Source organism: Hyperolius riggenbachi, chromosome 2, assembly GCF_040937935.1.
Source record: "Hyperolius riggenbachi isolate aHypRig1 chromosome 2, aHypRig1.pri, whole genome shotgun sequence".
Lineage (NCBI taxonomy): Eukaryota > Metazoa > Chordata > Amphibia > Anura > Hyperoliidae > Hyperolius > Hyperolius riggenbachi.
The window spans coordinates 38,486,057-38,500,333 of record NC_090647.1 but is presented as its reverse complement, the minus strand read 5'-3'; the positions used below and the strand labels follow the sequence as shown (position 1 = coordinate 38,500,333).

Sequence of the window (14,277 nt, the reverse complement as noted above, 5' to 3'; positions counted from 1 at the left end):
TGCTCTCTGTACAGTTGTTCTAATGACTGCATCTGCTCAGCCACAAGGAATCATACAAAGTTTTGTAGACAGATTTGTAGACAGTCCCTATTCAGTGTGCAGCAGGGTCTTGTGTACAGTGCCCTTCCCCACCCTCTCTACCCCTCCCCAAGTGCTGTGTACTGTAGTGATGCTGGAGGAGTCTGCAGGGCCAGTTCTGCTCTGAATAAGCTGAGCCTGGGAGCAAACTGGTCTATTAGTTTTCTGTATGCATTTTTTGCATGCCATGTGTGTCTGTATGTGTGAAAGCATGCATGTTTTATCACAGAAGCTAATGTAACTGACAGAGAAAATGCGTGCAGTGCTTCACTGCTGTATGGAGAAACCACATTTAAAGTGGACCCAAATTAAGAATACAAGATTTCAGAAATAAAATCTATTTTCTAAATTATAATAATAAATAGCAGCCTTTTTTTCAGCTGCATGATGACAAATATAAAATATTTTACATTTATTGGAGTAACCCCTCTCTTCCTTTCAAATTGCTGGGATTTTTCCGGCAAACTGGTGGAGTAGGTAGTGTCCAGCAATGGAGGAATTGCTAATGGCTGCCCCCAGTATAATCCTAGCTATGAAAAGAGAAGAGAGAAAAGCATGCACTGTTCATAGGTTTGAAGGAGTGTTTATTTATCTTTGTATGGGTCAGAGTGGTGCAACTAAACATTTTTAATTAAAAAAAATGTTTGGTTTGGGTCCGCTTTAAGTGTGCCCTAGCCAATTAACCACTTAAGCCTATCTGGACAAACATTCTTGTCCAGATAGGCTGCGCATACTCCGGCGGGCCATGCGCGCTCTTGCGCATGCTCCGGCCGCCAGCCGTTAGCCCAGCGATCAATGAATGGGATTATAGATCCCATTCATTGATTGAAGCCCCCCGCAGAAAAACCGCCAGCCTCTTATCAGAGGCTGCGGTTTTTCTGAGTAACAAAAAGTTTCCCGTCCTCCTAATGCTTCCTGGAAGCGTACAATCACGCTTCTAGGACTTTCTGTCTGTGGCCATCTTGTGGCCAAACAGTAAAACTACACCCACATCCATGTTTTTAATCAAATACATTTTTTACATTTAAAATTAGCTGTTTATCTCCCACACCAAAAATTGCCCAAATAAAATTTTTAATAAAAAAAAATAAAAAAATTACAATTACAATAAAACATAAATAGTTACCTAAGGGTCTGAACTTTTTAAATATGCATGTCAAAGCAATATATTACGGTAACAATTTTTAAAATTATGGGCTTGTAAATAGTGATGGACGCAAAATGAAAAAATGCACCTTTATTTCCAAATAAAATATCGGCGCCATACATTGTGATAGGGACATAATTTAAATGGTGTAATAACCGGGACAAATGGGCAAATAAAATACATGGGTTTTAATTGTGGTAGAATGTATTAATTTCAAACTATGATGGCCAAAAACTGAGAAATAATGATTTTTTCCATTTCTTTCTTAATATTCCTGTTAAAATAGATTTAGAATAAATTAATTCTCAGTAAAATGTACCACCCAAAGAAATCCTAATTGGTGGCGGAAAAAACGATATAGATCCATTCATTGTGATGAGTAGTGATAAAGTTATTGGCAAATGAATGGGAATGAATGGGAGGTGAAAGTTGCTCAGATGCAAAAAATAAACAACCCTGTGGGCTTCAGTGGTCATTGGTTCTCAGTTTACCTGTGCAGAAAGTGGGAGGGGGGTGCAGGAAGGGAGGGGCCCCATTTAAAGTTTCTAGTTACGCCAATGCTTCTCCTGCAGAAATCCCGGCGGCATTAATTACCAGGGCTGGTTCTCTCATGAAGCAAGGTGAAACACTTGCATCAGGTGCAGAGATTACAGTGGCAGCATATTTGTCCTGTGCTTACACTAACAGCATGCAGAGTAGGAGGAGAAGCACGAGGAGAGCAAGGTCAGAGCAGGATCATGCTCCAGGCAACCTAAGCAGGTGCTTGGGGCATAGTGGGTGTTGAAGGGTCCCCCTTGCCGCCTTCTCTGACCTCTCTCCACTTCAGCTTACCAGAAAGACCACAAGGGGGCCCCAAATCTGCTACCGTGCCCAGGGCTCCATTACATCTTAATTTGTGCCTGAGCAAGGTGATGAGGTCATCATTGGGGAAAAGCAGCTTGTTGTGCTGTGTGAGGAGTCTGACAGTGATTGGGGAGGAGGGAGGAAGGAGAGCATCAGGGTGTCATTTGCCTTGTACAGCAGAGGGGAGGAGGTGGCACTGCTGTCCTGACTGAGGAGGAATGGAGAGGCTGAGGGTGAGCAGTGTGTTTGTCACAGCCAGCCAGTGTGCTATTGTGCTGAGCTGCAGCATGTCATGTGAGAACATTAAATGAAGCAGAATAAATTGTCTGGTGCTGTGCAAATATTCCAAATTGGGGGGAGGTCTGTCATCCTCATCCTCACAAGCTTGCCTCAGGCAGCAAAGAGTATAGATTAATCACTTAAGCTCTCAGTCGTTTTCACTTTATGCATCCAAGCAATATTCACCTCCCATTCATTTGCCTATAACTTTATCACTACTTATCACAATGAACTGATCTATATCTTGTTTTTTCCGCCACCAATTAGGCTTTCTTTGGGGGGTACATTTTGCTAAGAGCTACCTTACTGTAAATGCATTTTGACAGTAAGAATAAGAAAAAAACGGAAACAATTCATTATTTCTCAGTTTTCGGCCATTATAGTTTGAAATTTAATACATTCTACCATAATTAAAACCCATGTATTTTATTTGCCCATTTGTCACGGTTATTTCACCGTTTCAATTATGTCCCTATCACAATGTATGGTGTCAATATTTTATTTAGAAATAAAAGAGCATTTTTCCCGTTTTGCATCCATCACTATTTACAAGCTTATAAAAAAAAATATATATAGAAATATTTCATCTTTACATAGATATTTAAATAGTTTAGACCCTTAGGTAAATATTTATGTGTGTTTTTTTTAAATTGTAATGTTTTTGTTTTTTTTATTAAACACTAGCTGATTGCCCGGCGTTGCCCGGGTATGTATTTGGCTGGTGTTGGCTCCGCCTACTTTTTCTAACCCTAACACATAATTACTCACTGACCAAGTTTTGTGAGCTTTGCGGTCTTTGGTATCAATAATCTGCTTTGAAATGAAACAAATCTGATTGGCTGTGTGTGGCTCCACCCCTTTTCTGAATTTGAACCCCAGTCACACAATAACCAACTGTACCAGGTTTGAGGCCTGTGCCATTAACAGTTCAAGAATGGTAGCAATTAAATATTCCCCTTGAAAAGCAACAGATGAAGTTTGATTCACTTTTGTAGGCTCCACCCACTTTTCTGAATATTAATCCCAGTAACCAACTGTGCAAAGTTTAAAAACCCTGGCATTAACAGTGTAAGAATGGCTGCAGTTTACATTTTCCCAGTGAAATGTGTATTTGTCTCCACCCACTGATGATCCGGCGTTGCCCGGGAATGTATTTGACTGGTGTTGGCTCCGGCCACTTTCTAACCCTAATGCACAAACACTCAATGACCAAGTTTGTGAGCTTTGGGGTCCTTGTCATCAATAATTTGCATATTCCCATAGAAATGAAACAAATCAGATAGGCTGTTTGTGGCTCCGCCCCTCTCCAGCATTCAAACCCCAGTCACCCAATGACCAACTGTAGCAGGTTTGAGGCATCTGCTATTAACAGTGTAAAAATGGCAGCAATTTAAATATTCCACTTGAAAATCAACAGGTGAATTTTGATTGGCTACTATAGGCTCCACCCACTTCCCTGAATATTAATCTCAGTCACCCAGTGACCATCTGGGCAAAGTTTGAGAACCCTGCCATTAACAGTGTAAGAATGGCTGCAGTTTATATTTTCCCAGTGAAATTTGGTTTTGGTTCCGCCCACTATTTGTAACCTAGACACACAGTCACTCAATGACCAATTTTGTGAGCTTTGGGGTCCTTGGCATCGATAATTTGTACTTTCCCATGAAATGAAACAAATCTGATTCACTGTTTGTGGCTCTGTCCCCTTTTTTGAATTTGAACCTCAGTGACCCAATGACCAACTCTACCAGGTTTGAGGCTTGTGCCATTAACAGTGCAAGAATGGAAGCAATTTTAATATTCTCCTTGAAAAGTGACATGTGATTTTTGATTGGCATTTTTAGGCTCCACCCACTTTTCTGAATATTAATCCCAGTCACCCAGTAACCAGCTATGCTAAGTTTGAGAACCCTGCCATTAACAGTGAAGAAGGGCTGCAGTTTACAATTTCCCAGAAAAATCTGTTTTTAACTCCACCCACTTTTTATAACCTTGACACAGTCACTACTCAATGACCAAGTTTGTGAGCTTTTGGGTTCCTGGCATGAAAATTGTGCTAATGGAAGCAGTTTATCCAGCAAAGAAATCTGTTTCTTTTTGGCTCCGCCCCTTTACTGAATTTGAACCCCAAACACTTAACAACCGACTGTAGCAGGTTTGAGGCCTCTGCTATTAACAGTGTGAGAATGGCTGCAGTTTCAATATTTCCCTTGAAAATCAATAGGTGAATTTTGATTGGCTCTTGTAGGCTCCACCTACTTTTCCAAATATTAATCCAAGTCACACAGTGACCAAGTGTGTGAAGTTTGAGGACCCGGCCATTAACAGTGTAAGAAAAGCTGCAGTTTACATTTTCCCATGTAAAAAGTTAGTTGTTTTTGGCTCCGCCCACTACTTCTAATCTTGACATACAGTCACTTAATGACCAAGTTTATGAGCTTTGGGGTCTTTGGCATCAATAAGTTGCATTTTACCTTTGAAATTAAACAAATCTGATTGGCTGTTTTTGGCCCGCTCCCTTCAGAATTTAAATCCCAGTCTCTCAGTGACTGACTGTAGCAAATGTTAGGCCTCTGCTATTAAGAGTGTATGAATGGCAGCAATGTAAATATTCCCCTTGAAAATCAAAAGGTGAATTTTGATTGGCTGCTGTAGGCTCCACCCACTTTTCTGAACATTAGTCCCAGCCACCCAGTGGCCAACTGTGTCACGTTTGAGAACCCTGCCAATAACAGAATGGCTGAAATCAATCTAACAAATCTGATTGGCTGTTTGTGGCTCCACCCCTTTAGTGCATTTGGACCCCAGTCACCCAATGACTGACTGTATCAGGTTTGAGGCCTCTGCCACTAACAGTGTAAGAATGGTAGCAATGTAAATATTCCCCTTGAAAATCAATAGGTACATTTTGATTGGCTGTTGTAGGCTCCACCCACATTTCTGAATGTTCATCCCAGTCACCCAGTGGCCAATTGTGTAAAGTATGAGAACCCTGCAATGTAAAAAATGAAGTTGTTGGCACCGCCCACTTTTTCTAACCTTGACATACAGTCACTCAATTATCAAGTTTATCAGCTTTGGGTTCCTTGGTATCAATACTTTGTATATTCCCATTGAAAAATAAACAAATCTGGCTGTTTGTGGCTCTGCCCCCTTCCTGAATTTGGGCCCCAGTCACCCAGTGACCAACTGTACCAGGTTTGAGGCATCTGCTTTTACCAGTATAAGAGAATGGTAGCAGATGAAATATTCCCTTTGAAAATCAAATGGGGAATTTTTATTGGCTGTTGTAGGCTCCACCCACCTTCCAAAATCTTAATCTGTCACCCAATGACCAACTGTGCAAAGTTTGAGAACCCTGCCATTAACGGTGTAAGAATGGCTGCAGTTTATATTTTCCCAGTAAAAGTTGTTTTGGCTCCGCCCACTTTTTGTAACCTTGACACACAGTCACTCAATGACCAAGTGTGTGAGCTGTCAGGTTCCTGGCATCAAAAATGTGTGAATGGAAGCAGTTTATCCACCAAGGAAATCTGATTGGCTGTATGTGGCCCCGCCCCTTTAGTGAATTTGGACCCCAGTCACCCAATGACCGGCTGTAGCAAGTTTGAAGCCTCTGCAATTAAAAGTGTAAGAATAGCAGCAGTTTAAATATTCCCCTTGAAAATCAATAGGTGAATTTTGATTGGCTGTTGTAGGCTCCACCCACTTTCTTGAATCGTAATCGCATTCACCCAGTGACCAACTGTGGCAAGTTTGAGAACTCTGTGATTAACCGTCTAAGAATGGCTGCAGTTTACATTTTCCCATTTAAAATGAACGGCTGAAATTTGATTGGCTGTTTTATGATCCACCCACTTTTCCTGGATTTGTAACCTCGGTCACCAAGTGACCAACTGTGCCCTGTGTGGGGACTCTGGCTTGATTACTGTGAGAATGGCAGCCTTTTACATTTTTTCCATTGACTTGAATGGGTGGAATCTGATTTGCTGTTTGAAGCTCCGCCCAGGTGTGCAGGGGGGCCGCGAGACCCCCAGAACATATCATCCCAGGTAGTAAGGGATCTGTGTACCAAGTTTCGTTCAAATCGGTCAAGCCGTTTTCGCGTGATCGCGACACATACACACACACACACACATACACACACACACACATACATACATACATCCGATTTTATATATATATAGATTTTATGTGGGTATTTTTGGGAGGGGGGGAAGGAAATAGTGTTTTATTTAGGGAAAAATTTGTGTAGTGTAATTTTTTTTACTTTTAGATGTAGTTTTACTCTTTGGCCACAAGATGGCAACCTCGAGTTTGTTTACATGACGTCACTCTAAGCGTACAATGTACGCTTAGAGGGACATAGCTTCAGAAAAAGCGTAGCTAAGTTCCGAGCGAAGCCGTTGCTTTTTCAGCGGGGGAGAGGAATCAGTGATCGGGCACCATAGCCCGATTCACGCATTCCTGGGCTACCGAATCCGCGGCCGGGAGTGCGCGTGCACGCGCGCGATCGGCCACAGGAGCGCGCTGGGGCGCGCCTGTCCTCCTTGACGTTTTTATACGTCAAGGAGGACAAAGTGGATAAAGTATATAATATGTTAATTACTATCCCCCCTCCAAGTCCACGTGAACAGTAGGGATTTACTTATTTTGGCTTCGGTGGGAGCCAAATTACATAGTTTTTAAAGTAACTTCAGCTCCGTCTTCTGATGGCCCCAGAGTTACTCACTGAGCTCTGCTATAGCTGTAATTCCTATTACGGTCCATGGGCTACACCCAAATCTCCTGCACTCTAATTGATGTGCTCGGGTATAGGCCCACTTTATTGAGCAGGTCAGCACGTACCTACAGCCTGGCCTGCGTACATCAAAAAAGGGCGTCGGGGAAAAAAGGCAGCGTGGTGTAAACGATAAGCACTATTATCGTTTATAGAAATATTGTGTAGAATTTCGTTTACAAATAGTGTTTTAAGAATTTATAAATCATTAAATAATGTGTATGAGATCGGCAATTCTTAAAATGTTAATCTTCCCTTTTTCTAAACTGAAACTTGTATTTACGTTTGTTAAAAACCCTCCCTGTACCTATCCCTAACCCCTAGACCCCCCTGGTGGTGCCTAAACCTAAGACCCCCCTGGTGGTGCCTAAACCTAAGACCCCCCTGTTGGTGCCTAAACCTAAGACCCCCCTGTTGGTGCCTAAACCTAAGACCCCCTATGGATAATAATGTTTTACAAACATTAATAAATAAAAAATGTAAATAAAAAAATGTAAATAATTTTTTTGGGTGGATAATAATGTTTTAGAAATGTTTTAGAAATAGTGATTTAGTATCTTTATAAACATTATTCGTCGCGGGCTCATTTTGTAAAGTTAAATCATCACAAGCACAGTTATAAAACCTTAAAAATCTCCGGGCGCCGTTTGTAAAACGTTAATAATCTCTGGCGCCTTTTTTTCCCTGTTCGGCGCCCATTAAACGATATTTATAATGGGAGTGAATGGGGCGCCCTTTTTGTCCACTTGTCTCATGCGCCCAAATCTCTTGCTTCCCCTGGCCTACTGTCTGCAGACTAAAGCTGACCATACATACGGAGATGTATCTGGGGTATCTAGGCGTCATAGCAGCCATATATCTTGTGAGAGTGATAAAACCAAGGTGGCCATCCTGATTTTATGGACTGACCCCTGTATCAGAGGGAGAGACTATTAGGCCTTGTTCTAAATTGCAGGCGCTGAACGATTTATAGGGCTATTTTTGAAGCGCTTTTACACGCGCTTTCTGATCGATTTTTGCTTAGAAAAAACTTGCTCAAATCCGATCCGGGAGATACCCGGATAGTTCTATCCGGATATCTCCCAGTCAAGCTGTGCGGGGAGGGGGGGGGGTGTCAATCTTACCTGTCTGACGTCTTCTTAACTCCGTCCTCGTCGCCTCCCACGATGCGCTCCACGCGGCGGTCACGTGACTCCAAACACTTCCTTCTTCAACCCGGAAGAAGGAAGTGTTTGGAGTTGCGTGGAGCGCATAGTGGGAGGCACCGAGGGCGGAGCTAAGAAGACGTCAGACAGGTAAGATTGACCGACCCCCTCCCCGCACAGCTTGACTGGGAGATATCCGGATAGAACTATCTCTCGGATCGGATTTGAGCAAGCCTGGTCAGGTAGTGAAAAAAAATAATTATCCAGGGTGCGTAGATTTCAACTTGAGTGCGTTCGGAAAAGGTTAGATTCAATACAAAATCTCCACGTTGCATCAGTCTGTTATTTACTCTTCTATACAATGTCTGTGCCATGTGTCATTGCAGACATCAGGAGCCAGACACTGAATATTAGGGAGTGTGTGTGGTGTCCGTGAGGCTAGCAGTGCAGGGGGCGTGTCTGTCTCATAAATATTGCATCACTTAATGGCCCCAGACTCACTTAACTCACTGAGCTCGCACCTGACCCCCGCAGCTGGGTCATTGCTTCACTGTCCTAGCACACAGCACTAGAAGTACAGTATACTCCATAATCAAACCATTTAGGAATCAGAGTAAATGTTTTCTTTTTTGTGTGTGTGCGTGTCCAGCTAAGTTTCCATTTGCGCTTCATCTCTTGAGAAACGCAGGTTTACACCCCCCTAGTGGCCAGGTGATTTTTTACAATTCAGCACTCTGCAGCTTTAACAGTTTGCAGTTAGCACACAAATTAATCTTACCTCCTTTTCTGCCCACCAACAGAGCTTTCTGTTGGTGGGATCTGATTGCTGCTGCAAGTTTTATTTTTTTTATTAATTTTTTTTTTAAAATAAAAACTGCTTTTTAAAAACATTTTTATCCCACCTTCCCTCCCTCCCTCCCTCCCCCCGAGATCCAACCACTATGATCACCTCTCATAGGCATCAGCCAATGAGAAGGATTAGATTGTGTGCCACTCCAAGGGACAGTTAAGTGACAAAGCTGTCCCCTGTACAGCGCTGCGATCTATCTAAATGAAAATTGTAGATTAGCGAAGGGAGGGATCACCAGCCACATGTGAAGTCTTGCTTCCTCTCTGACTACAGCAGCGCTTCATGTGACCCGGCAGCATGTAACAGGTCACATGACGCACCGCTGTAGCCATGGATACAGGATGCTGGACAGGTGGATGGAGATCCCATCGCTGGAATGCTGAGAGCAGGTGAGTGAAGCGGTGCCGTGCATCTAGGGAGAGGGAGACCGGGAGTGCGAGGTGGGGGACATTTGGGGAGGGGAGTCGCCTCTTGCCGCCCCCTAATTGTTGCCGCCCTGAAGCACAGTGATTCACATTGCTTTATGGAACATATGGGGACATGTAACCTAAAGTAGCAGAGCCGGACAGGGCCGGCGCTACTATAGAGGCAAAGGAGGCAATTGCCCCACGGCCCCAGAGCCTGTAGGGGCCCCCAGTGGCTACAAGAGGACATTTTTTTTTTCAAAAAGACCTTATAGTTTTTGAGAAAATCGGTTTTAAAGTCTCAAAGTAAAAAAAATACACATTTAAAAACCCGCCGACTTTAACGGTTAATAGCAAATCCACCTTAAATGCTAGAAACCCTAAATTTGCAGGATATGTTAAGGAGATCATTGGGAATAAGAGGAAAAAAATATTTTTCAAAAAGACATTATAGTTTTTGAGAAAATCAATTTTAAAGTTTCAAAGTAAAAAAGTATACTTTTAAATGCGGTAAATGTCACTTTTAGTACCTAACGGTAGTGTAATTTTACATGCATCAAAAGAAAGAGCAATACATTTCCTAACGGGGTTTCCAGGGGGTCTATACGCAGCCGCAGCGCTTTGGCCAGGGATCGCTATACAGCCGCAATATGGCTGTATGAAGATCCCTGGCATTTTTTCCTATTTTCCCAATTTTTTTGTATGTTTAGAGTGTGGGAATTTTTTTAATGATGTGGGGTCCCCCCTCCTGAAACTTTTTAACCCCTTGTCCCCCATGCAGGCTGGGGTAGCCAGAATGTGGAGCTCCGACCGATTGGGGTTTCAAACCCTGACTGACTATACCAGCTAAAAAAAAGGTCCCTTAATGTCGATTTTTTTGCTCCGGGGTATCTGTTGGGGGGGCCCCCAGGTTTATTTTGCCCTGGGGCCCCATTGTTGCTTAAACCGGCCCTCCCCCGCCCATCGCAACATACAATTGAGCCATACTCAGTGCCAGATTTGTACTCTTTACCGCCCTAGACCACTGTCACCAGCCTCCCCCTTCAGTATAGGTAGCGAGATGACCCCTCCCCCCTTCCCTCTAGTATAGGTAGCCTGATGACCCCCCCCCCCCCCGTATAGGTAGCCTGATGACTCCCTTAATCCCCCCCACCTTAGGCAGCAAGCTCACCTTCACACAGCCATCTGTGTCACTCATTTCTCCGCTCGTCTCCAGTGCTGAACCTTCCTCTTCCCCTCTGTCTCCAATGCTGCCCAAGTCCATAGCCGCCCGACACAATGCAAATGTGCACAGCTAGCAGCAGAGTACCGCGGTCAGGCACTCGCCTGATCTCCCTGTATTGCAGCATTTGCAAGCTACAAAATGCTGCACCAGTTTAGCCTGCTGCTCTGGTGCCCTTCCTCTTGTGTTGCCCTAGGCCAGGGCCTAAATCCGGCCCTGGCCATACATGCACACAAATCACAGTGGGCCCAGTTTAATTCATGGCAGATTCAATCACACTGCTTGATATTCATGCCCCAACATGTCAGTTGGAGTTTCAAACTTTCAATGGATTTTTACTGAAAATCTATCCAAATAATTGATCAGACAGAACATTTCCATGGATTGGGGGCGGGGCAGGAGCATTGATGACGTTACATTGATGACGTTACATTGATGACGTTGCATTGATGACGTTGCATTGATGACGTTGCATTGATGACGTTGCATTGATGACGTTGAATAGTGCAACGCTGCAGTTTGATCCATTTTCAGTAGGTTTCATGTTGAAATATATTAACTATTGATGTGCTGTGCACGGAAGAAAACAATTCTTCTCTGATCAGATCATATCGAGATTATAGACCGATCTTTTTGCCGCCCAGGTGTGCTTTAAGAAAAGTAATATCAAATGTCAAGTTTAAGTTTATCCGGTACAGACTATTTTGAACACTTTTTTGCTTGATGTATTTTTTTTTCATGTTTTTTTTATAAGGGGCATGCGAGAAAATTCAGGAGGAAAGTTGAGTCAGTCTAGGAAAGAGATAGGTATTGGTAGAGGGAGTGTTAAGCATAGTTCCCAACTGTCCCTCTTTCGGAGGGACAGTCCCTCTTTGGGAGCCCTGTCCCTCTTTCCTCCTCATTTGTCCCTCTTTCAGGACTGTGTCCCTATTTCTATGTAAATATATATAGGTTTCTCTACTGAAAAATGTGTTTGATTGACTCTAAACTTTATTCCCATCCTTGACATATTACTAATTTTAAAATGTTAATATGAGGGAAAATGAACCAGGATAGAAAGGACCAGTGTGGTTTGAATTATAAAAACAACGTATTTTTCTTATGAAATCTTTATGGTATGCGTGACTGGGGGTGTGATGGGGGCGTGATCAGGGGTGTGACAGGGGCGTGACTTAAGCGTCCCTCTTTCTCATCTAAAAAAGTTGGGAGGTAGGGGTTAAGGGTTAGGCATCAGTAGAGGGAGGGTTAAGGGTTAGGCATTGGTAGAGGGAGGGTTCTGTGTGAGCATTAGGTTAGGTCATAGTAAAATATCGGTAAAGATGACTGATGTTTTCGAATCGTAGTTAAGTAGCAGAATATTGGTAACTTTACCCGGTATTCTGCCTAGCAGCAATCTCCGGCCCCTTATTTACATACATGCCTAGACTGACTCTGCTGTCCTCCTCTCCTGCAGCGCTGACCTGCATCTTCCTCTTCTTCGCTCTGCTCTTCACCCGATTCTGGATAATCAGCGTTGTCTATGGGATCTGGTGGTTCATCGACTGGGACACCCCCAGCAAGGGAGGTCGGAGGAGTAAATACCTGCAGAGCCACGTGATGTGGAGATACCTGCGAGACTACTTCCCTATTAAGGTACAGCAGCTCCTCCTTATATACTGTAAGATTTTTCTGTACAAAAAACCTTTTGGTGCTCTACAGAGATTCACTGAAATTAGGTGCTTTATAGAAATTCACCGAGATTTGGTGGTTTATAGAGATTCACTGAGATTTGGTGTTCTACAGAGATTCACTAAAATTAGGTGCTCTATAGAGATTCACTGAGATTTGGTGTTCTACAGAGATTCACTGAGATTTGGTGCTCTATAGAGATTAACTGAGATTTGGTGCTTTATCGAGATTCACTGAGATTAGGTGCTCTATAGAGATTCACTGAGATTAGGTGCTCTTTAGAGAGTCACTGGGATTCAATGCTCTACAGAGATTCACTGAGATTTGGTGCTTTATAGAGATTCCCTGAGTTTAGGTGCTCTATAGCGATTCACTGAGATTTGGTCCTCTATAAAGATTCACTGAGATTAGGTGCTTTATAGAGATTCACTGAGATTAGGTGCTCTATAGAGATTCACTGAGATGTGATGCTCTATAGAGATTCCCTGAGATTAGGTGCTCCATAGAGATTCACTGAGATTTGGTGCTTTATAGAGATTCACTGAGATTTGGTCCTCTATAGAGATTCACTGAGATTAGGTGCTCTATAGAGATTAACTGAGATTTGGTGCTCTATAGAGATTCACTGAAATTTGGTGCTTTATAGAGATTCACTGAGATTAGGTGCTCTTTAGAGAGTTACTGAGATTCAATGTTCTACAGAGATTCACTGAGATTTGGTGCTGTATAGAGATTCACTGAGATTTGGTGCTTTATAGAGATTCACTGAGATTAGGTGCTCCATAGAGAGTCACTGAGATTTGGTGATTTATAGAGATTCACTGAGATTTGGTGCTTTATAGAGATTCACTGAGATTTGGTGCTTTATAGAGATTCACTGAGATTAGGTGCTCCATAGAGATTCACTGAGATTTGGTGATTTATAGAGATCCACTGAGATTTGGTGCTTTATAGAGATTCACTGAGATTATGTGCTCTATAGAGATTCACTGAGATGTGGTGCTCTATAGGGATTCCCTGAGATTAGGTGCTCCATAAAGATACACTGAGATTAGGTGCTCTATAGAGATTCACTGAGATTTGGTGCTCCATAGAGATTCACTGAGATTAGGTGCTCTATAGAGATTCACTGAGATTTGGCACTTTATAGAGAATCACTGAGATTTGGTGCTCTATAGAGATTCACTGAGATTTGGTGCTCTTTAGAGAGTCACTGAGATTCAATGCTCTACAGAGATCCACTGGGATTTAACGTTCTATAGTGAGCCACTGAGATTTGGTGCTCTACAGTGAGTCACTGAGATTTAACGTTCTATAGTGAGCCACTGAGATTTGGTGCTTGACATGGAGGAGTCACTGAGGTTTGATGTCCTACCGAGATCTGATAGTTGATGATCTGCAGAGATTCACTGAGATTTGGTACTCTGCAGAGAGTCACTGAGATCTGGTACTCTACAGAGAGTCACTGAGATTTGGTGCTCTACAGAGAGTCACTGAGATTTGGTGCTCTACAGTGAGTCACTGAGATTTGGTACTCTGTGGAGAGTCACTGAGATCTGGTACTCTACAGAGAGTCACTGAGATTTGGTGCTCTACAGTGAGTCACTGAGATTTGGTACTCTGTGGAGAGTCACTGAGATCTGGTACTCAGTGGAGAGTTACTGAGATTTGGTGGTTGACATGAAGTCTCTGAGATTTGGTGCTCTATAAAGAGTCACTGACATTTGGCACTCTCAGGCTAGGTGCACTTTTAGCAGAAACTCCAGCATTGCGGGAAACGCTGCGTTTTTGTCGCTAATGGAAGTCTATGGGCCGCAGGAAAAAAAAAGCATATTAAGAAAACGCATATACGTTTATGCGT

General features: G+C 42.9%; 1 protein-coding gene across 1 annotated transcript in view; it reads left to right on the top strand.

The window, feature by feature from the left end:
• The window catches only part of MOGAT2 (monoacylglycerol O-acyltransferase 2), a 104,620-nt gene that overhangs the window by 21,958 nt on the left and 68,385 nt on the right, over positions 1-14,277 (top strand). Inside the window, exon 2 of the mRNA XM_068266658.1 lies at positions 12,202-12,380. Within this exon, the coding sequence (XP_068122759.1) occupies positions 12,202-12,380 (179 nt within the window). The remainder of the gene's footprint in view (positions 1-12,201; positions 12,381-14,277) is intronic.